Here is a 24412-nt window from a genome sequence, read left to right as displayed (position 1 = left end):
CTGTTTTCCATAGTGCCTGAATCAATATACATTCCCACCAATGGTGCACAAGGGTTCCCTTTTCTATGTATGTGGCCAATGTTTCTTTCTTGACTTTTTGATAATAGCCATTCTGACAGGTATAAGGTGATATCTCATTGTGGCTTTGATTTGCATTTTTCTGATTAGTGATGTTGAGCATCTTTTATTGCACCTGTTAGCCATCTCTATGTCTTTTTTGGAAAAATATCTATTCAGATCCTCTGACCATTTTAAAATTGGATTTTTTTTTGTTATTGAGCTATAAGAGTTCTTTATCTATTTTAGATATTAACCCTTATTGGATATATGATTTGCAAATATCTTCTACCATTCAATAGGCTGCCTTTTTATTTTGATGAGGACTTCCTTTGCTACACAGAAGCTTACTGTAGCCCCATTTCTTTATTTTTGCTTTTGTTTTTGTTGCTCTTAGAGTCAAATCCCAAAAAAACATTGCAAAGACTAATTTCAAAGGACTTACCACTTGTTTTCCTGTAGCAGTTTCGTGGTTTTGGGTCTTATATTCAAAACTTCAATCCATTTGAGTTCATTTGTGTGTGTGTGTGGTTTAAGATAGTATCCAGCTTCATTCTTATGTGTAAGCTGTCCAGTTTTCTCAACACCATTTGTTGAAGAGACAGTCCTTCCCCCATTGTATATTCTTGCCTTCTTTGTGGAAATTGATTGACTACATATACATGGATTTATTTCTGGGCTCTCTATTCTATTCCATTGATCTACATGTCTGTTTTTATGTCAAAACCATAATATTTTAATTGCTAAAGCTCTGTAGTATAGTTTGAAATCAGGGAGCTTGATACCTCAGGCTTTGTTATTCCGTCCCTAGATTGTTTTGACTATTTGTGGTCTTTTGTACTTCCATATAAATTCCAGAATTATTTGTTCTAGTTCTGTGAAAAATGCCACTGGAACTTTGATAAAAATTATGATGAATCCATACATTGCTTTGGGTAATACGGACATTTTAAATATTAACTTTTCCAATCCAGGGACATAAAATATCTTTCCACTTATTTTTGTCTTCTTCAATTTCTTTCATCAACGTCTTACAGTTTTCAGAGTATAGGACCTTCACCTCCATAGTTAAATTTATTCCTATGTATTTCACTCTTTTTGGTGCAATGGTAAATGGGACTATTTTCTTGGTATCTCTTTCTGGTTGTTCATTATTAGTGTATAGAAACACAAGAGATTTTTGTATATTAATCTCGTATCCTGCAACTTTACTGGATTTATTTATTAGTTCTAATAGTTTTTTGGTCAAGTCCTTAGTGTTTCCTATATTTAGTATCATGTCATCTGCAAACAGTGACAGTTTTAATTACCTCTTCCCTTCTAATTTAGATGCCTTCTATTTCTTTTTCTTGCCTAATTGCTGTGGCTAAAACTCACAATACTATGCTGAATAGAAGTGGGGAGAGTGGGCATCCTCGTCTTGTTACTGATCTTAGAGGAAAAGCTTTCAGGTTTTCACCCTTGAGTATGACAATAGCTGTGAATTTGTCATATATGGCCTTTGTTATGTTGAAGTACATTCTCTCTATAGCCTCTCTGCTATGAGTTTTTAACATAAATGGATGTTGAATTTTGTCAAAAGCTTTTCTTACATTTATTGAGATATGTGATTTTTCTTGTTCATTTTGTTAATATAGTGTATCACATTGATTGATTTGCTGATGCTGAACCATTCTTGCATCCCTGGAATAAATCCCACTTGATCATGGTGTATAATCCTCTTGATGTATTTCTGAATTTGGCTTGCTAATATTCTGTTGAGGACTTTTGCATCCAAGTGAATCAGGAATATTGCCTGTAATTTTCTTTTTTCTGTTTTGGGTTGTCCTTTCCTGGTCTGGTAATTAAGGTCTCATAAAATGAGTTTGGAAGTGTTCCCTCCTCCTCAATTTTTTGGAGGAGTCTGAAAAGAATATGTATTAAATCTTTGAATGTTTGGTAGAATTCGCCAGTGAAGCTGTCTGGTCCTGGACTTTTGCTGCAAGGTTTTTGTTTACTGATTCAATCTCTTTATTAGTGATTGGTATACACAGATTTTCTCTTTCCTCGTGATGCACTCTTGGAAGACTGTAAGCTTCTAAGAATTTATCCATTTCTTCTAGATTGTCCTGTTTGTTAGCATATAATCATTCACAGTAGTCTCTTAAAATCCTGTATATTTCTGTGGTATCAGTTGTAACTTCTCTTTAATTTCTGATCTTATTAGAACCTTCTCTCTTTGTTCTTGATGACACTACCTCAGGTTTGTCTTTTTTATCTTTTCAAAGAAACAGCTCTTGGTTTCATTGATCTTTTCTACTGTCTTTTTAGTCTCCATTTATTTCCAGTTTGATCTTTAATCATTTCCATCCTTCTATTAACTTTGGTCTTCATTTGTTCTTCTTTTTCTAGTTCCTTTACATGTAAAGTTCAATTGTTTGAGATTTCTCTTGTTTCTTGAAGTGGGCCTATTTTGCTATGAACTTCCCTCTTAGAACCACTTTTGCTGCATCCCATAGATTTTGGTACATCATATTTCTGCTTTTATTTCATTCCAGGTATTTTTTAAATTACTTCTTTGATTTCTTCTATGACCCAATAGTTGTTTAGTAACATGATTATCTCCACATATTTGTAGTTTTTGCAGTTTTATTCTTATAACTGATTTCACAGTTTCATACCTAGTTTCATACCACTGTGGTTGGAAAAGATGCTTGATATTATTTCAATCTTCTTGAGCTTACTGAGACCTGTTTTGTGTCCTGATATATAACCGATCCTGAAGAATGTTCCTGGTGCATCTGTGTAGAATGTGTATATTGCTGGTTTTGGATGGAATGTTCTGTATATATCTATTAAGTTCATCTAGTGTAATGTGTCATTTAAGGCCACTGTTTTCTTATCAGTTTTCTGTCTAGATGATCTATCCATTGATGTAAATGGGGTGCTAAATCCCATATTATTATTGTATTACTGTCAATTTCTCCATTTAGGTCTGTTAACATTTGCTTTATGTATTTTGGTGCTCTTATGTTGGGTGTATATATATTTATATATGTTCTATCTTGCTGGATTGACCCCTTCAGCATATGTAGTGCCTCTCTTTGTTTTTACTACAGCCTTTGTTGTAAAATCTACTTTGTCTGATATGAATATACCTATACCAGATTTCTTTGCATTGCCATTTGCATAAAATATCTTTTTCCATCCCTTCACTTTAAGTCTATGTGTCTTTCCTTCTGAAATGAGTCCCTTGTAGGCACTATATACATGTGTCTTTTTTTTTTTCTTATCCCTTCAACCACTCTATGTCTTTTGATTGGTGAATCTAAACCATTTACATTTAAAGTAATTATTGGTATGTTTTACTTATTGTCATTTTGTTCATTGTCTTCTAGTTGTTTTTGTGGTTCTTCTCCTCCCTTCTTTCTCTCTTTCTCTCTTCCCCTGTGCTTTGATGACTTTCTTTAGTGTCATGTCTAAATTCTTTTCTCATTTTCTTTTATATATTTACTATAATTTTTGTTTTGTGATTACCATTAGGTTCATATATATCATCTTATATATATAACATCTTATGTATATATCATCCTGTGTATATGTTTTAAAGTTGACAGCAACTTAAATTTGAATACACTCCAAAACTCTACATTTTTATTCCATCACCACCATGTTTTATGCTTTTGATGTCACATTTTACTTATTTTTATTTTATGTATCCCTTAACTAATTATTGTAGTTTTAGTTAACTTTTACTACATTTGTCTTTTAACCTTAATAGTTTTTTAAGTGATTAACCCACTACTTTCACAGTATATTTACTTTTTCCAGTGAGATTTTTACTTCTATGTTTTGTTATTAATTAGTGCCATTTCTTTTCAGCTTAAAAAAGTCCCTTTAACATTTCTTGCAAGGACACTTTAATAGTAGTAGGCCTTTAGCTTCCGCATTCTAGAAAACTCTACCTCTCCAATTCTGAATGATAACCTTGTTAGGTAGAGTATTCTTGGCTGGAAGATTTTTTTCTTTCAGCACTTTAAGTATGTCTTGCCACTCTCTTCTGGCCTGGCAAAATTTCTGCTGAGCAATCTGTTGATAGCCTTATGGGGTTTCGCTTGTACGTAACAATGTGAAATTGCTTTTCTCTTGCTTCTTTTAAGGTTTTCTCTTTAATTTTTGACATTTTAATTATAAATGTGTCTTGTTGTGAATCTCTTTGGACTCATCTTATTTTGGAATTTCTGCATTCTTAAACCTGGATGTCTGTTTCCTTCACCAGGTTAGGAAAATTATCAGCCATTATTTCTTCAAATAAGTCTTCTGCCCCTTTCTCTGTCTCTTTTCTTCTAGGACCCCTATAAGGTAAATGCTATTCCACTGCATGTTGTCCCATAGGTCTCTGAAGTTTTCTTCATTTCTTTCCGCTGCTCTGTCTGGGTGAATTCCATTGCTTTGTCCATCAGCTTGCTGATTCGCTCTTCCACTTCATCCATCTACTGTTGAACCCTTCTGGTCCCGCTAGTGTATTTTTCAGTTCAGTTATTCTATTTTTCCAACTCTGTGACTACTGTTTTGTACTTTCTCATATTTTCAGACTCTTTGTTGGAACTTCTCACTGTGTTCATCCCAAGTTCAGTGAGCAACTACGAAGACCATGACTTTGAATTCTTTATCAGGTAAATTACTTATCTCTATATCTTTACAGTCTTTTTCTGAGGTTTTGTCTTATTCATTCATTAGGAATATACTTCTCTGTTTCCTCAGTTTGTTTGACTCTCTGTGTGTTTGGTGTAGGTGAAGCAGCTACCTCTCCGTCTTGAAGAAGTGGCCTTGTGTAGGTGATGAACATTCTAGTTTGACCTTGCCCTAGCCCTTAGCTGTCTCTTGAGCCTTTGTGATTGTCTAAACCACAAACTTTATTCTTGATATGTCCCTGTTTTTAAAAGTGTGCTAAGAACTATGAGTGTTCCAAGGGGAGGAATCTCATTTAGCACTTAGTTTCATGCTGATTGGAAGCCAGACTCTCAGGCAGCAGCTTCTAAAGTGTGCAAATATATACACTCTTCTGGGGCCACAATCATAATCTCTGCTGGCCTCCAGACCAGGAGATCTAGAGGTGTCCTCTGGACAAGAGTGTAAAAATTGAGGCTCCAGATAAGTGTATAACCTCTTTTTTGGGAGGTTTCATCAAGCTCTAGTAAGGCCAAGGTGGTGCTCAAGGATAGTGTCTTCCTGCTTACATTCCCTGGGAGCACATCCTCAGCCTCCAGAAGTGTGGGAAATCTAAAGCCTGTCCCTCAGGCTGAAGGTCCAGGCTAGGTAATTAGTCCTTTCTCAGAGGAAGACAGGTTGTGTTTCAGTCTGCTGCTGTGAAGTTCCCTGGGCGTGTTCTTTGAATTGTTACCTTCCCAGGATGTTTAGGAACTCCAGCCCCATTGGCCACCATGACCAGGCAATCAAAGGGTATTCCCTGTGTGGACTGCACATGCCCACTGGACAGCTAGTGTCTGCATGCTTCCTGCCAGGGTGTGGGGCATGCTTGCTGACTTCAGAAAGGCAGCGGGAAAATGTTTTGTCAATGTGTGCCCCTGAGTTTCAGGAATAGTGGGACAGTGCCTTGTCTGTGAGTGCATACTGGCTTTTGGCTGGGTGCAGAAGAATACCATGACCATTCACACTCACCTGCTCCAGCCAGGGAGCAGGAAGACTGCTGCAACCACCCACACTCTCTGGCTTCAGCAAGGCAATGGGAGAGGGCTACGTCCATGGAGCTCAGAGTCTTAGACAGTAAGGAATTGTGATCCCAGAACCCTACCCTGCTGTCCCCCAAATGGCAACGGTTTAATTTTCTTTTATTTAAAAATATCCTAAAGACCAATAGAGAAAAAGCAGTTTCCCTCCCACTGTAACTGTGTCTTCCTAGATTCTATTTCAGCAAACTGAAAGGGAAAGATTGGCTGAAGAAAGAGAAAATTCTAAGTCTTCAACAGACCATGACAAAAACAGACTTAAATAATTATTTCTACGAAAATGAAATTACTTTTTATCACCACATATTGAATGGCTTTCCCGATTGTCCCCTGTAAGTCTATAATAGCACTGAGTCGCAGAACATACAATTCCTGACAATAGACGATACAACTGAAAAAACAGTCTCCTGTGTACAAAATAACACTTTCATAACAATGGGCAATTCATGCTTGCTCTCTCTAGACCTTTGCCAAACAGAATACCAGCGCGGGCTAATTATGTGAGCTAGTTGAAAATTGTGTGCGTAATGGAAATGCATCCCCCTAAAGAACAGCCAAGAAGAGGTCTCAGCACCAAATCCAAAACAATAGAAAAAAGTGCGAGAGCAAACATGAGGGCAGAGGCACAGACATTCTCATTAGCACACGGCAGCTAACCATTTTTGTTGATGCACGTAATAAAGTTGCTAAATTCTGTCCTTGAAAAAAAAAAAAAACCACCTTCCACGATTAAAGAATTTTCTCCCATGCTGACTCAAGTGCTTTGCTCCAACGTACAGCTATGGATCATCCTTACATTGAGGACTTTTGTCACTTCGGGGAGAAAAACAGTTCGCGTCAGGGAGAATGCTGAAGAAAGTCAAAGGCAACTTTCACATGTGCAGTCACGTGTCAGTCCTGGAGTCCCACCAGCTTGTCACAGGTGGAGCAAGGATCGATCTTTCCAAGCTCTACTTTTCACCTGTCACTGTGCCGTGTCTGACACAGGGATCCTGCAGTAGGTTTGGGATTCGGGATCCCTGTCCCCCCCACACCCAAAAAACAAAACAACAGCTACATGATCAAGAGATGTGCTGCACCACCCGTAATGTGTGAACTATTTTAAGTCCACCCCAAAATTCAATGAATTCATCACGCAAGGAGAGACGCATTTGCAAGAGCTTCTTCTAGCCAATCTATGGTAAGCAAGGGTCTTGGCAGGAATGAAGCCCACTCAATTGTGTCTTTTAAGAAGAGCTTCAAAAAGGGACTTTTTCAAAAGGCCTGGGCTGGATGTAGGGAAATTCGAGTACAATGTTAGGGGACTCTTAACAGTTATTGCCGAGCTCAAGAGTCCAGGGAGAGAATGAAAGCTGAGGGAAGGAGAGAAAGAGATGCCGAACAAAAGGCATGACTTTCATTCAAGATGCAGCACTTTCCTTTGGTCAAGGAGGTAGTTAACCTACAGCAACACCACAAAGAAAGATCCTTTTCCTTCCTCCCTCTTTCTGTTCTCCTTCTGGTGCTCCCCTCTGGCTCAAATCCAAAGAAAACTAGATGACCAAGCAGTAAGGAGTATACTGACAGAGTGCTTGTGGGTCAAATTCCAGGGCAAAGAAAGGCACAGACGAAACTAGTGAAGGGAGAGAAGTAGATCAGGTGTGGCAGATGGAAGGTACACCGCACAGTGGATTTCTCCAGAAAGCGCAGGGTCCATTGGTTGGAATTTAAGGAAAATAAAACCAAAATTTTATTAGGGCTATCCTTTTGTAATAAAATGAGCTAACATACAGAATTGGATGGTCAAACCAGATTAACTCAAATCAGAGATCTTACCCAGTTTCAGCCTTCCCTAACAATTTCAAGGATCTAGGCAGTCAAGTGGCTCAGACAAAGCAGAGATGCCCAGAATGTCAGGGGTGGTCGCCCTGGTACTGTCTCCCTGCACTGGACATGCACCTCTAGCCCAGAATAGCAGCTGAGATCTCGAAGTGAAAGCCATGGGGTTCCTTACACAACAGGAACAGTTATACTATAAAACATTTCCCTGTTATGCCCCCAAAGTTGGATAATCGACGTGTCCCTCTCCAGGGAGACCTGCCTTGCAGATCCTGGGTTCCACTGAGTATAATTAATACTAACTGCAACTTCGCTTAGTTCCTTTGAGGAAGATCACAGGTGTAAGCACAGGCCCCCCCATCCCACATGCACATCCTTCATTCAGCACTGTCAGAACCTGTTTTTCCAGGTACGTCAAGGCGGTACCACTCCCATCAGACTCTTAGGCCACCAGGGGCTCTTCTATGTGTGAAGCTTGGAGCTTTTAGATCTCCCTTCCTGGTATGAAGAAGATGGTATAGGGAACTCTCTAAAATACAGGATTGGAAGCAGATGGGGGTTGAGTAAGGGGAGTGGAAGGTGAACCACTGCTAGAACTAGGGGTAAATCTGCTAACCTTCCAGAACTATAAGCGATTCAATACAAGCGTACATTTTTCTAGGATAGCATCCAGAATGCTTCCAGGCTCCTCAAAAAGACTGAAGGCCTATAAACGTCTGGCCAGTAAAACCATACGGAGTTTTCAGTGAATAGGGATCCAGGGACAGATAAATTGAGTCCCTACTTCCAGGGTCTGACCCTGGTCTGCACTGTCCACCCCTCGTCCACCTTCCTCACCAGGGAGAGCTTCTCGGAGCCCAAGGCGAAGCCTGAGTGTGGACACAGTCTTATTTTCCAAAAGGTTTCAAAGTAAAATATTTTGAATGCAAAACACTTCTTTTAAAATTCAATTAAACGTAAAAAAGTAGAACTTACCTTTTTACTTTGCTAGATAAAGTCTGAAAGCCATCTTGCAGTCTTTTGCATGTTTCTGTCAGCTGGAGTGACTTCTCATTCAGATATGTGCTGTTCCATGAAAGAGATTTTAAAGAGATCGATTTAAAATGAGAGGTATAAGATAACGTTAACAACATGCAGATTTAATTGATATTAACAACATGCAGATTTAATTGATAAAGTGTGCGCAAATGAGGTTGGATTTTCATCCCATCACTGGATTTCTCCACGGAAAAGGAAATTGATAATTCTCACCTCTGACAGGTCTAAATTAAAAAAAAAAAAGTTTGCACTATAAAGTCAAACAGGAAGGAACTCTCTATGGAAGACTTCTATATTTTCAGGTTTTCATTTTTTGTTGCTAGTATTTATAGTAAACATATCATTGAACGGCTGTAATCACTCCATACATAAGCACTTTATTTTTAAGAGACGCCGTCTCTGGCGGGAAGCATGCAGACAAGAGAGATCAATACGTCTCTCCGAGAAGAAAGCACGGTACAGCTGGCCCTTGATTATTATAACAGCTATGATATAAGAGCTTCCCCTGCTGTTGTTTCATGAACTTGGGAAACTGGAGTTGGAAAGAAACCAAATCAAAAAGCAAGTTAGGAAAATGGATCATGGAGTCGGGCAGCCTCCCGAGCCTCGAAGACACACATGTGCTTCTTCATCTCACGCGAGACATCAGCTTCCCCGTCTCGAGTCTGACCTCATACCGCTATTGTCATGATATAAACATGATAGAGAAAACAACCTAAAGCACTTGGTACCTTGGCAAACACCATAAATCCTCAAAACAGTATCTGCTCTCACTTTCCTTAGACTCCAAAAACATGCACACAATTCTGACTTAGTGCTAAATGCATTTATTTAATCATCCTGGAGGTATTTGCTGAGAACCTAGTATGGGCTGGGGGCCAGGCACTGGACGCTTAGGTAAAACAGACATGGGTCCTTTCCCTGGTGGAGCATGCAGTCTGGTCAGGGAGAAAAACCTATTCCTCAAAGAACCACACAAATGAATACAGAATTATGAACTGTGATTGGGATCATTAAAACAGCAGTGGGTGCCACTGTGGCGTGTTAACGGGAAGACCTCTGCATCCTGAGGGGGGCTCTGAGACAGTGTTGTTCAGGTCGGAGACTGCAAGGATAATCTGAGGGAGCTAGGTGCACTTTGGGAGGTGGGGGGAAGGTTCCAGGCAGACAAAAAAGCAGGTGCAAAGGCCCCAGAACGGGGGGGCAGCCCAGAGCGTCTAAGGAACTGAAAGGAGTAGAAAGTAGGGGCCAGAGCGCACAGGCCTGCTAACGCATGTCAAGATTCCATCCTAATAACACGGGGGAGCAGAAGAGTCATGTGACCCTTACATACATTTTAAGCGCTTGGCTTTGCTGAGAAATGAAATGAGGGGAGGCAGGACTGCTGAAACAGTGAGCCGGTTACGAGAGAGAGGAAGGCAGTTTGTTTTCCTAGTCCTGCAACAATGGAACATGATGTGACAACACCCAGCCGCCAGGCACTTTATTACGGAACAGGGTCAGTGCCCTGCCTGGGAGATGCCCGCTGCACAGCTGGCTGGCTTTCCTGGGCAGCTGCGCTCCCTGCAATTTAGGCATCCAGACGGCTTCGGTCTCCTGTGGCACCTTCATTCCAACAACCTGCTTCCACACCCGCCATGGCAGGAGAAGAAAGCGCTGGGTGGCTCGAGCCCGTCTGCAGGCGTCAGCCTGGCCAGATACCAGGCGCAGGCCCAACCCGACTGCAAAGTGGGAGTCAGAAGCTGACAGACATGAGATCTGTTCTGTAGGTAAGACTGACAGGACTTCATAATAAATTGGATATAGGAAGCGAGGGAGCAAGAGGTGTGAAGGTAAAGATATACACAAGACAGCTTCATAATTAGTTCTCCGCTCTTCCTCAGAAACGCTTTCTGAAAACATTGTCCACAGAGCACCTAAAGGCTCACAAAAATCCTGCTTTATCCTGATCGGATTGTTTCCCCCCTTCCCGCCATCTCCTTCCTCCTTCTCCCTCCTCTGTCTTCAGGCCTGACCTTCTGTGCTTTCTGAATATATTATCGTACCTTCCAAGGATTTGTTTATTTCTAATTTGCTGTGTATTTTATTCAGGCAGCACCGTTAATGAAGTGAATTACCAAGCCAACAGTGCTTTGAATTATGATGGCTTTGCAATACTGAATTGTGCAACTGTGGCAAGCAGGCACCAATAGAATTTAGTGTCCTACAACTTTCCTTAAATTGGAGAGTATCTTTGTTAATAAAAAGAATGGTTTTGCTCAACTGAAATCACAGAAGATCCATGGAAAGCAAATAAGAGTATCTGGTGTAAAGTGAAGATGAGAGCATGAAGTCGTGGGGAAAAACATAGTCTGAGGTATCAGTAGGGACAGCCTTTAGGGTTTCCTTTTTAAAAATCTTTACTCAATAAAGTAGTTATAGGGATGCTACAGATAGAAATGTTTATGGCCCCCTAGAATTTGTATGTTGAAATTCTGACCTCCAAGGTGATGGCATGAGGAGGTGGGATGCTTGGGAGGTGATAAAGACATGATGGGGAGGTCATGAGTGCAATTAGTGCCTATATAAAATCAGCCTGGAAGTCCCCATCCCCTTCAGCTGTGTGAGGTTACAGTGAGAGAGGGTCACCTCTGAGGATGTGGGCCCTCACCAGATCTGCACATGCCGCCATCTTGGACTTCCAGCCTCCAGAACAGGGAAATGCATTTATGGTTGTTTATAAGCCACTCAATCTATGGTATTCTGTTCCAGCAGCCCTAATGGACTAAGACAAGGGGACACACAGGATGTGTACAGAAACACTTGGCACACAGAAGTCACTACCATCCATGTTAGGCTTTTACTCTCCTAACGCATCATTGTATTCCTTCCTCAAACCAGTCATGGTCATTAACGCAGGGGTCAGAAACTTGCCCACCCCTAGAAGCTACTTCACCATGAAAGGGACAGAAAGGGAAGCCCCTTGCCTTCTCTTGGTTTTCTGTTTCTCTCCAGTCTTTCATTCAGAGTCTTCATACTTTTCTTCCTTTCATCTAATGTCCTTAAAACATGTCAAGGAAAATAGTAAGATACTCAAATGCAGAATCCGTAAACTTCAGGCATTTGTCTACGTTAGGCATCTGATCAATATAGACCCTTTTCACTGCCCTCTAGAGAAGTCTCTCCACTCACACTGTTTTCAACTATGTTTGTTATTCAAAATGACAGAAGTACATATTAACAATGTAACTGTCATTTTTTTAATAAATCTTTTTTTTAGATTTGTTTGTCAGAGAGAGAGAGCACAAACAGGGAGAGCAGCAGGCAGAGAGAGGAGCCCGATGTAGAACTCGATCCCAGGACCCTGGGATTATGACCTGAGCCAAAGGCAGACGCTTAACCGACTGCACTGCCCAGGCATCCCTGTAACTACCATGTTTTCAAAATGCTTAAATACCTGAGACCCTGAGAGACACCAGGAGTCCCAGGAGATGTGGAGAGCATTAGGCCTTCGGGGGAGAAGGCAAGATGGCCTGGTTAGGTTAGCTCGTCAGACTTCTCTGCTATGCAAGTAAGTGAGAATTAGACATTGCTTGGATATGACTCTTTCAGAGGCTCACAAGGAGTTACCTCGTCTTGGGAGAGGAAAAGAAGAAATGCTGTCAGTTCTGATTTGAGAGAAGACATGACCTGTGGACGGACCCTATTTGAGAAGCTGGCACCCACCACCGATGAAGACCTTTGAGTCCTCCCTAACTTCTGATTTGGGGACATCTCCCAGACAGGTCAAAATAGAGAAAGTAGGAAATAATCAAGGTGCAAGTAGGAATTCTAAAGACCCGGAGTCAGAGGCAAGCTGGCGGAACAAGAGATTGCCACCAGGCAAGTGTGGGCTGATTTGTAACCCAGAAAGGATTCTTGGGGATCAGGTTGGAATGGCCAACAAAAGGACCAGGGGGCGGGGAAATCTTGAAATGGTCTGCAGCTACAGAGGTGTCTCACAGTCAGGCGGAAGTCCAGGATATCAATGGAGGGGAACCCCCCAAAACTAACTCAAGTTGGTGGTCTGAGCAGTTGGGTCTAGGGACAGAAAAAGCACAGGAATCAGGAGGGCTACCAGATAAGCTCTAATAACCAAATATTGTGGGACCAGACTCTCTTGGACTCAAAATAAGAGTTCTGTTTTTGTCAACTCTGAGACTTTTATTTTTTATTTCATTTCAATTTTCTGGTGAAGGCCCGTCTAAAATACTCTTACCAGAACTGGGTAAAGAAAAGGGTCCCCCAAGCTACACAGCTGGGAGTGCCCCGAAGACGAATCACAGAAGACACAGTGGCTACTCTCTTGGAGATGCACCAGAGAGGTCTCTCCTCCCAGACCAGAGAGCAGAGATGGTTCTAACTACCCAGCCAGTGCCTCCCCAACCACTCCATCATAAGAGCACAGTCTCTGCTCACAGGGTGCTGTGCAAGACGGCCCACCTGCTCATTTGTGACATTCATAGCATCTTCAGACTGCTCTCAATTCCCCACTCCCTTTGCATTCTGCTACTTCCCCCTTGCAAAGCTGCAGTAACACAGAAAGACAGCTTCAGGCATCATACATTGGTATACCTGACCCCTGAGGACCGCTGTAAAAAAAATCACACAGGTAGGTGCTTAGTGCCTTGATACATTCATGGTGTCCAATTTGCTTGGTCTTTGGTCCACCTTGATGATTCCATTACATGTCACCAGCTAACCTTCCCCTCCCATTTTCCTCAGTGGCTACCTATTCACCTTATCTGCCCCCCAAACTTCTTTAATCATGTGTCCTATCTCAGAAAAAAACGACGGCACCAGGTGTGAACTGATCTTAAGGGATCAGCCATCCTTACTTTCCATCTCAGAGGAGAAAACTCTCTCTGCCCAACAAAAGTATAATCCACCTGCCATCCCATCCCTCCCTGCCTCCTCTGAGATCTGGGCCCATCCCTTCATTTAGTTCCCTTTCACTCCCACGGTGCCCTCCTCCTCCTCATGCTCAATTCCCTATCAATTCAAGGTCGAAACCAAACAAAGCTCATTCTGCTATTCTCCTTTACCTATTGCCTTGTCTCTCAGATTGCACCCTGCTCCTGTCACTTTTCGTTTCCTACAAATCCACTAAGCCATTCTTGGAAAGCATCACCAAAGCCAGGGGATATTTTAGCCCTCCTACTTTACCTGCCAGTAGCTGAACTGCAGAACCCCCACTCTGCACCTGGTCCCCATCACAGTCCTCTCTCCCTGGTCTTCTACCCCTGTTACCCAAGGCTCTTCTTGTTCTGCCTGTGACTTTTATGTCACGGGCTGGTGTTCGGGGACAGCATTTCCCAGGACTTCCTCCAGATCTCTTGTCTTCTCAGCCTGCCTGTTTTCCCCAAACATCTCCACCAACCTCCCTTCCCTTCTGCTCCTTCCTCACTGGCCCCTGGGGGGCTGTTGCACGTGCCCATTTGATCCTGTCATTTCCCAGTGCAAAGCCCCCATGACCCGCACCACCCTCGGGACACGCTCCCCACTCCTTGACTGGATGTACAGAGCCATCTAGGACCCGGCCCCTAAGATTCCAGTCTCATTTTTCCCTGACAGTTTGCTAACTGCTAAACGGTACAAACTCCTCTTTCTCCATTTCTTGAAAATCTTGTATTATGGATTCTGACTGCTTTTATTATTTAATTATAGAATTTATTTGTTTGGTTCTGGCAAGCAAGCCTTCAGACACATTTTCATCACTTCACTGTGTCAGGGGGAAAAAAATCTTTAATAAGATTTGGGGGAAAACATACACAAAAACAAGCATTTCTGCTATCATTATCTGTGTGGCTGATCTGCTTTTTAGAAATGCTGTCTTTTTAAGTCAGTCTTGAGTTGAAAGTGATCACACAAAGCCACCTAGCAAAATTTCGCAGAATAGCGAGAAGCTTATGGACAACACAGCTCCTGCAAAAGGATAAAAATTAAGCCTCTGATGAGGCAAAGAGTATCTCTTTAAAACAACAACAACAACAAGTGATTCAATCCCTATGAGATACTGTCACCAGTACTTAGTGGGCATCCACAAGGACCTCTAAAACAGACTTTACGTCACCTTCTGAGCTTGACTTGTAATTCATGCCATCGTGCAATCGGTCCCCTGGAGAAGAGTAATCTGCCTGCAGGTGACTGAGGACTTTCAAGAACATCCAAATTCTATTTAAGGTGGCCATAAAGGGGGCAAAACTGGAGTGTGAATCTAAATGAAAAGCTTAAAACCTAATCAATGGTAGTCTCTGAAGAAACAATGTTTTAACAGATGGAGAATGCAGCCTAATAATGGAAAGCCCAAAACTAAGGGTTCTTCCACTGACTTCTCATGCTCCTTCCCCTCCTTCTGGGAAGAGGAGCCTATGGGCCAAGAGGGCCCCCTGACCACCTGCAGAATCCCCCCCCCCCCACAGAGAGGGGTAAGAGGTGATAGTGACCACTGGGACTCTGACTTGTTGAAGTCGGCAAGCAAAATTCTCCTTACAATGTGCCCCCTCTCACCCCATAGTTTCCCTCAGGGATAAAGGCAAGTACCCAACCCACTACAGAGTTTGATTATTCTCAGTTTGGTTAACCCAAGACTGCCTTTGAAACACCAGTCATACACAGAAACTGACAAAACCAGGTCTTGGTGCCTACAGAGCTGAGGGGCAGACGCTGGCCTGCCTGTTCGTTCAGCCGTTCGCCGTGGGGTCAATGGAGCCCAAAGCTTGTGCCACTGAGGATGGTGGCTACTGGAGACAGGACAGTGAACAGGACATTATCCCTGCCGCCTTTGAGTAAGGAATCCTGTGAGGAGGACAGACAGGGAAGCAAACGCTTGCCATGCCCACTTTGCAGAATGAATGCTGGCTAATCTCTATAATCATATTAATTTCAAGGAACCACGAATCTGTGTTTTGGGAGATGTCATTTAATTCAAAATAACAGAAAGTGCTTTGAAAATGACCACACAGAACTTCATTCTTTTATCCACGAACCCAGCAGCCAACTGAAATTGAAATTTCTACAAACAATCTCTGCTGGCTTGCTTTTACCTTAATGTTTGCCTGTCTCTGGTTACCCTTGACAAAGATTAATAAGGTAGCTCTCTACACTACTAAATCAGGAATCATAATGTATTCTGGCCCCCTACCATGGTTGAAAGATAGTTTTCAAAAAAGTACAATCATAAATCTCATATAGATATAAAATGAACACGTGTTAGAGATTTTATTCTATACACACAGAGAAAATCAGTTCAAAGGAGAATCCACAGTACAGACACATGTATAGATCAGGAATATTGAGATGAATCCGCAAATGGGGGCCAAACAGGTGGAGGGGGCGGGGAAGTCAATTGGACCTCTACCAGGTAGGACATAATTTGCATATTTATAGACAAGAGTGATTTTGCATTGCTGACTTCACTACAACTTACAGAGTGGCAAAATTGCTCCCAAGGGATCGGAATCAGATAACTCGGAGGTGTGTGATCTGAACAAGGCAAAGTTACCCACTGAAGTACAAAATTTTCCCTAGAGCATTAACAGTATCGCTGCCCATCACTACAATGTTGAAGGAAAGATCTGTAGGAATGAACCTAATAGACTCCCACTTCTGCTAAATTTCAGCCCCTCCACTCCCACAGCTTGCCCCAAGGGGAACAGGTGGGCCAGGCTCAGGTGTGAGGCCTTTGGGACAGATGGGGAAACACGGACTCACCTGCTAAGGTTGAAGTGATTTAGCAAAAGGACAAGTCTGATAGGGAAATTAATTAAAACTTCAAACCCAGATGAGCAACAGGAGGGGCAAAACAGAGATGAGAGAAGACAGGAGCCAATGGGAGCAAAATGGAAGACCAGTGAGAAGCACTGAAACATCCGTGTCTCATCTCGCTGTCCTCCAGAGGGAGATCCTTGGGGACTTGAGATAAACTCAAACGTGTAGGATCGGGGAGGACTTCGTCCACACTGCAGCGTTTCTAAGTATTTTCTTAACCCACCTCCAACACTATGTTCTTGCTCAATACAGCCAAAATGGTTTTGACTTTTCTTGAATGTGCTTTTGAGTTTGAAAGTCTTGGAGAAACTGAGTATACTTTTAATGCAAATATCCACATTCCCTGATGCAAAAATGCTGAGCTGCTCCTTGGTTAAGCATGAAGATCATAACAGCATCATCCACTGCATGGTCGCTAGGTGCCAGGTACTTTTGAAATACTTTATACGTGTGTCACCTTGTTTATTCCTTGCAATGAATATACAAAGTAGGCCCTTATGTCCATTTTACAGATGAGTAAAACAGAGCCCAGTAAGATGAAAGAATATACCTGAAATCTCTCTGCTAGTTAGAACTGGAGTGGGTTGGCTATGGTTTGAGCCCAGTCGCTATGGTTCTGTGTTCTTAACCACTATGCTCTTCTACTTCCACTAACAGGAGGGAAAACCTGTCCTTCAATGGAGAGCTAGTCACTGCCTATAGCAACACCCTTCTCCACCTCCAGATGACCTGATTCTGAATCTATGGGGGCTGATGAAGACCCTCTCCTTGACCTAACTCTAGTCAGATTCCTCTGAGCTTTTACAACTAGACCCCATCCTTGGGCATGTCCTTAAGAGTTCAATTTTAGCAAGAACTCTGCTAAGTCAGTTTAGCAAGAAACCTTCAACCTTCAGATGTGATCATCCGGAATATCTGACCAAATTCCTCACCCTTCACTGTCCCCCCAGCTGGTATCTGATCACCCTGGCCTACCTTCAGTGAGAATCCTGCCAGGTCGGTTCAGCCAGAATGCCCCCCTACCCTGATGCCTCCTCTTAGTAATTTTCCATCTACTAACCCCCACCCCCTCATGCCCCTGGGCTATAAATTCCCCCATTTCCTTGTGGTCCTCAGAGTTGAGCCCAATCTCTCTCCCCTACTTAAAACACTCCGTTGCAATGGTGCCCATACCTATCTCGATAGAACTGAATAAAGTCTGCCTTCCCATCTTAACATGGGTCATGAATAATTTTTTCTTTAACAGAGCTATTTTGCAATTCTATAAATTGTAGCTAGCTGACAGCAACGCAAAATAATTCTTGTCGATAGGCGTACAATGAATTATGTCCAGTGGAGAGACAACTCTTCCCCACGGTGGGAAAATTAGGTTTGCCTCCATTTGCACATTCATCTCAATATTCCTGATCTCGAAATGTTTGTTCCTTTGAACTGGTTGTTAACATCTTACCAGTTTCTTTACGGATGAGTTAAACAAAATATTTCAAAAGTGTTCATTTTCATATCTGTACGAGAGGCATGCTTTTACCTTTTTAATAAAACTATCTTTTTTTTTTTTTTATAAAACTAACTTCCAGCACTCTGAATGAGAGTGCTGAAGACATTTCCGAATTGAATAAACAGATTACCCTGATCAAGAAGGTAAACACTGGTGGCAAGCTAACCCTAGTTCAGATCCGTTGCACACTACATGCTTAGCTCCAAGAAAGTTATTTAACCCCTCTGTGCTTTCAGCTTCATGTGCAAAATGGAGATAATACTACCTCTTTGACAGATTTGATGCCGTTTGTAAGAGATAAGGCATGGACACATCAGCACAGTGGCTGGAACAGAGAGCTCACTTGAGAAGGGCTCAGCAGGAGTCCTCAAGGTGCTTGTCGCTATGGGGGGGGGGGGATACCCCTTGAAGCAACCCTTCTCAAACTACAATGTGCCTCTGACTCACCAATGAGATTTACTAAGATGCAGATTCTGGGTCAGGAGGTCTGGGATTGGGCCTAATCTGTATTTCCAAAATGCTCCCAGGTGATGCCAATCCTACTGGACTAAGCATCACACTTTGAGTAACAAAGTCTTAAAAGAACTTGATCATTGGTCAACCTCATCGTCGATCATCTACCCTGATAGCCTTGCATAATAGCCTAGTAAGACTTTTGAGAAATGTAGGACTGTCTTCCAGCCAGAAGCATTAGTGGGAAAAACAGTAAACAATTAGAAAAATTACCAGAGTAAAATGAGTTAAGTGACCGTGTCACTATCGAGTTTGTTGCTGTTTTTAGATTTTCAGATGAAAAGCTCAACAGAGGAAACAATGTAAGAGGAGATTTATGGTACTGAGAACATTTAACATAATCGCTTTCCTGAGTCCAGACGTGGCACTCATCTTCCCGGGAGCTCTGGAGAGAGAACACACAACTAGCCTCCGCTGTCACTAAAACCTCCGCTCAGCCCCACCAGCCCGTCAAACACAGCCCGCCCGGCTGGGGATTGTTCCAGCAAACTGGATGGTAATTGAAGGATATGGCCTTTTCTGAGAAAAGGCCAAAGGACACAAGTTGGAAATGCCTCCAAAATGTCAGTTAAAATCCATGTTTAAGTGTCCATATTAGCTATGCAATCCCTATCAAAGTTCTTCATCCCAACACCCCCCCAAAAAAAAGAAAAAAAAAAAGAAATTTCTCTGTCAACTAAGTATTTCCTCAATACAACAGAGAAGTGAATTCTGAGATAAAAATTTAAATGAGAAAATAACTTTTATCTATATTCCATGCTGAGCCTATAGCGGAGTTTGATGTACCCTATAGCCACTGAACAACATTTAAGGTTTTTTTTTGAGAGAGTGCTCCTTTGTAAGCAGAGGTCGGAGGTGGGGTATAAGGGCAGGGGCAGGTGGAGAGAGAGATCTTAAGCAGGCTCCATGCCCAATGCAGAGGCCAACACAGGGCTCCGTCCCACACACGATCCTGAGATCATGACCTGAGCCGAAATCAAGAGTCTGACGCTTAACCGACTGAGCCACCCAGGCACCGCCCCTGGATAACACATAAGAATTTAAAACTATGTAAATATTTGAACCATAACTACAATTTTAAAATAAGCTTAGTCATCAAAGAGCAAATATGGTCTTAGAACCTGTAAGTCCATAGTTCGTTTTTATATAATCGTATTTCATACTCATTTTCAGGCACACATTAGGGTCAAAACTAGGAAGATGATTCCATGCCGTCTTCTTTAAAAAACAAAATGAACAAAGTTAAACAGGGTGGTGCAATAGTTTCGGGTCATCGGAGCAAGGAAAAGTCAAAGCAACGCAAACTGTTGCCAAGACCCGTGACAGCGTGGAAAAGCTCCCTAATCAATGTGGAAGCTCCAGAGAAACTATATGCTATTAAAACATAAACAATCCAAAAGCCAGGCATTGGACACATTTCAGCAGTGAGCAAAAATCCTAATTCACTGGCTCTACATCCCTAAGTAGTGGATGGCCATCTACCCCGTAGAGGCTGTTTGTGTTTACTTGTGGAATGAAGGTTAGCATCAGAGCAGAAAGGAAATCAGAGCAAAAAATCCTTCATGAACCATGTCTACACATTTGGGGGGCACCTTAAGTATGAAATAAAGTGATATATGGTAATAAAATAGAAGTAGCCAGTGGAACATTTCTTCTCCCTGTGGCAATTCTATAAATGTGAAATGAGGCAAAGGCTGTGTCACAGAATAAGGATGATTTTCAAAATTCTGAGATTCCTCATGCAGTTGAACAGAAAGGATACTGGAAGCTCACTATGCATGAAGATTTTTTTTTTCTATGACCCATGTTTTGTAAGACAGTGATGAAAAAAATGATACACTAGAATTTGTTTAAAAAGCAACTTCTAGAATTTGCCCTTGCTTCGCTGCTAAACATTTCTACACCTGCCTTGACATGACTGTCTTCCCCATCTCTTAGAGGCCCCCTTTTATAAATCTGAAAAAATGGGCGAATGGATAAATGATACCTACATCCGAGGTACTGGGAGACTGTAACTCATTCTGGGGGGGGTGGATTCTAGAGTCATTCAGCCTGAAAAGTCAGAAAAAATGCTAAGACAAAAAAAAAAAATTAACAGGAAGAATTAGAACCAAAGAGGTGTTCTGATTAACCCCCAGGTAATTATAAGATTTAATTACCCAGAAGAACCCACTCCCTGTTCATTTTATTTGAGATTTTACCGTATTTAAAATGATTTGTCCAAATGTTCTTATTCATGCTGACTAAAAGTGTAAGAGAATTGGCTAACCGAATTGGCTGAGCTTAGGTAAACCGTAATTAGGAAGCCTTAGGAGAGTATCCTAAGAGACCTATCCATCTCAAAATGGAGCAATATGATTACAGATGAAATTCAACAAGGAAACAGCACAACATAATAATCCTTGAAAAGATGAAACACAATTACTAGAATGTGGTGTTGGGTTCTGAGCAGCATAGTCAATCACGTCTCATCTCATGCAACTCCAGAGCAATAACCCTAGTCAACACAACTCAACTCCCGATTACATTAAAGGCTATTCATCTCCTCTCTGCCAGTCACAATTTCCTATCTGATCAAATGTCCCGCTGTTATTTCACTTAAAATTGGGAATAATCTAGATCTAGTTCAATCAGAGTTCTTGGTTCTGGATATGGGTATTTTTTATTTTTTTATTTTTTGGTTTGGATGTTTGCTTTTTGCTTTGCTCTGTCGTGTTGGAACCTGGCAAACCCTACGTGCTCTTTTGGGACAGGCCCTCCTTCCCTGGATGGCTCAGGTTCTCCTTGAAAGCGCCTTTCCTCTGGAGGATATCCCTTCTTGCTCTTTAACTAATTCTTAGTCCCATTTCCTGCTCATCTGAAAAACTAGTCTCTGGGAGTAGGATCATACACGGTAATGGGTTCTAATGAGTTTTTAATGCATTGCACTTCACGATGAACATATTTGCATTAAAGAAAGAGGTTTCAAGGATGTTTTTCTGTCCTCCTGTACAGCCCCATTTGCAAAGAAAGCTCCCCTCTGGTGTAGGCTGAGCACTGCAATCACTTTGAGCCTCTGGAGGTGCTCCTGCCCTCGGGCCTCCGCAGTCCCCGCCTACCTCTACTCAAGTCTCAACTTCTCGCCCCACTCCCATTGGATAGATTTGCCTTTTCCAGTTTTCACCTTGGGGATCTCTCTGGGCCATGGGCAGCAATCACCGTGACCACCCTCACACCACTGACATCTGGCTCCCCTTGCGCTGGACAACATCTGCCCTCACCCTACCCCCAGCTCTGGCTTCCCAGAGCCTCACCACATCCCACCAACCCAACACTGGCCAAGCCAGCCCCAGCTCCTCTTGACTGGGGCTCAGAGAAATGAGTAATCCTATCAAAAGCCCTGAAGTAGGGATTCAGACTCTGAAACAGCCCCAAATGTTGGACATATGTTGGGCAGAGGAGTGCTTAAGCCATACCACAGGAGTCCCCATTCCTACATTAAGTGTCAAGCAAAAGGCCTCACAAGGTCATGCACAGGGAAACCAATTTGCTATGAATCCCTCACGTGAGCCTAGGGGATCCATCCACAGCTCCATCAAAGTGGCTGCACCAGTCTGGAACCACTGAAACATAGCCCTTTTAGGTACTTTGTCTACAAGAACTTTATAGGAATGGGTCTGTAATCAACATAAGTACATATTAACAAAAGAGAATCAAAGAGAAGTTGAGATAAAGGCACATAGAGTGCTAGCATTTTGTTATCTAACACAACTCTTTTTTCAATTCTATCAAAAATGGAATCTGTTCTATCTATTCTATTCATTGAATGCGTTTTTTTAAATTCAGAAATACAATATTCAGAATGATTGCTTTTATTACAGCTGTGGGTTTTTCCTTAGGCAATGAATGATTCCATCTAATTCAACTGCTTATTATCTTTTTTTTCTCAACTCTTGTATTTCTTTCCCAGTAATAACATATATTTTCTCAACTTTTAAAATCTCTTTATTAGACACAATTGAATGTAATTTGGGATTTACAAGTCTTATCACATTCTGATTCTGCCCGAGCAATTCTGAACACAGAAAGTACAGGCTGCATATAATTTCTTCAGAGTTCCTATAACATTTTGTTTGAGATTCGTGAAATAAAAATTATGGTTCTTTGACATCTTTTCCATCTAGTCATTGCTGGCATTAGGAAAACACCAGAAGTCTTTCTTGTCCAATGTCTGAAACTTCTCACTTACGGGGCTGTTTGAAATGGAAGTACTGACCACTTTCCCATGGGGTTTGGCCAAAGAGCTAGAACTAAGCAGAACCAGTCCTTTTTGATGCAATTATTCAGCCATTCATATATCTATTTTATGGGCTGTCATTTACATGTTATGATTCTGTTCCTGGGTGTGACAGCTATGGTGGGATGCCTTAAGGGAATCAAGATATGTTATACCTACTGCATTACCAATAACTCAAGCTGAAGTTTACCAAGTATTTCCGATTGATACTCAGAATAATACTGTGAAGTGAGTACTTCTATCACCAGTCTCATATACCAAATACAATTTCTTACTGCTAATTTATACATTCTATGTGTCCAGCTCACTTACGCTCACTTACGCTAGTATCCTCCCCGAAGTAATCCTTTAATTGTACAGAGACTTCCCTCCAATACACACACCTGCCTTCATTTCTTTCCATTCCCAACACATGCCCCCAAACATTCTGAGTCCCCTCACCTTTCTCTCCCTGCCTTGCCCTTGCCTGGAAAACTCAGAGCCCTGAAAATACCCAACCTCTGCCATCAGGACCCACCCAAGAGGCCAAATACTGCTGGAGAAAAAGCATGCATTCTGCTGAATGACTGCACTCTAAATTCGACTCTACGAACTGCAAATGGGCATTCAATGATATGTGGCAATCCTCCTGTTTCCCGAATAAATTTCAATCTCTCTCCAAATCGTTTCTTCATTTCTTCTCTTCTCTGTTCCCACGTCCCCCTCCCGACCTCTGTCCCTCCCTTCAGCAGATGGCCTTACCTCATATTCCACTGGGGGAACAGAAGCCCAAAGAGGGCAATGTGTTCGTACCCCTTCCACTACACCTGGAACCTCTGCGCTCCTGTGCCTCTGTGAGTCGCTTGAGCTGCCAGCACAAAATGCCACATCCTGAATGGCTTCACCAACAGGATGTTTTCACAGTTCCAGAAGCTCAAAGTCCAAGATCAAAGTGCCACTGGGGTTGGTTTCTTCTATACAACCAGTGTCCCTCTCTTCCCCGGGTCATTCTTGCAAGCATTCAAAGGTGTCCCTCCCTGACTCCACAATCCTCCTCCATCTCCCTTCAAAACAGTTCTCTAAAGCACTATATAAATCACTGCCTCCGCCTTAATTTTTTTCACTCATCAGACCGCTCAAATCTGCTTGCCTCCAAAGCTCCTCAACATCTCAACATGTTCCAAATTCAATGGGTGTTTCTTATTTTACTCAAATATTCTGCAACATTTCATCCAGGGCACCATACTCACCCCTGAAAATTCTCCTCTTACTGGAGCCATGATGGCACACTCTCCTGGGTCTTTCTCCTTGCTTCCACTCCTCTTTCAAACCTCTAGATCTTGGAATGCCCTAGAACTTGCTCCTGTATCTTCTGGCATCATCTCTTCTCTGGCTATTTCCAATGCTAAGTGATCTCACCCTATTTCCCAGCTTTGCCTGTCTTTCTGGCGGTGATACCCAAATTTATATGTGCAGCTCTGACCTCCCCCCTGATCTCCAGACTCATTTATACAGTCCAAGCGCCTATCTGACAGCTCCTCTTGGATGTCTAATAGTCTTGTCAAATGTAGCTTATCCAAAACATAACCCTTGACTTCCTCTCCCTCCTCCAGACTTTTCCATCTCAGAGGATGGCAACAAACTGCTCAAACCAAAACTTTTATCATCCTTGACTTCCCCCCCTTCCCTTATCTCCTACATCCAGTCCTTTGGCAA

At 42.2% G+C, this 24412-nt stretch overlaps 1 protein-coding gene across 1 annotated transcript in view; it reads right to left on the bottom strand.

Annotated features, from left to right (window-relative positions):
- Positions 1–24412, bottom strand: part of ST8SIA6 (ST8 alpha-N-acetyl-neuraminide alpha-2,8-sialyltransferase 6) — a 133461-nt gene that overhangs the window by 66997 nt on the left and 42052 nt on the right. The window contains exon 3 of the mRNA XM_045787618.2: positions 8580–8669. Coding sequence (XP_045643574.1) covers positions 8580–8669 — 90 coding nt within the window. The remainder of the gene's footprint in view (positions 1–8579; positions 8670–24412) is intronic.

This window comes from Ursus americanus, chromosome 31 (genome assembly GCF_024610735.1).
Source record: "Ursus americanus isolate L20-20 chromosome 31, mUrsAme1.1.p, whole genome shotgun sequence".
NCBI lineage: Eukaryota > Metazoa > Chordata > Mammalia > Carnivora > Ursidae > Ursus > Ursus americanus.
The sequence above is the reverse complement of the archived record's forward strand: the minus strand, read 5'-3'. Positions and strand labels throughout refer to the sequence as shown.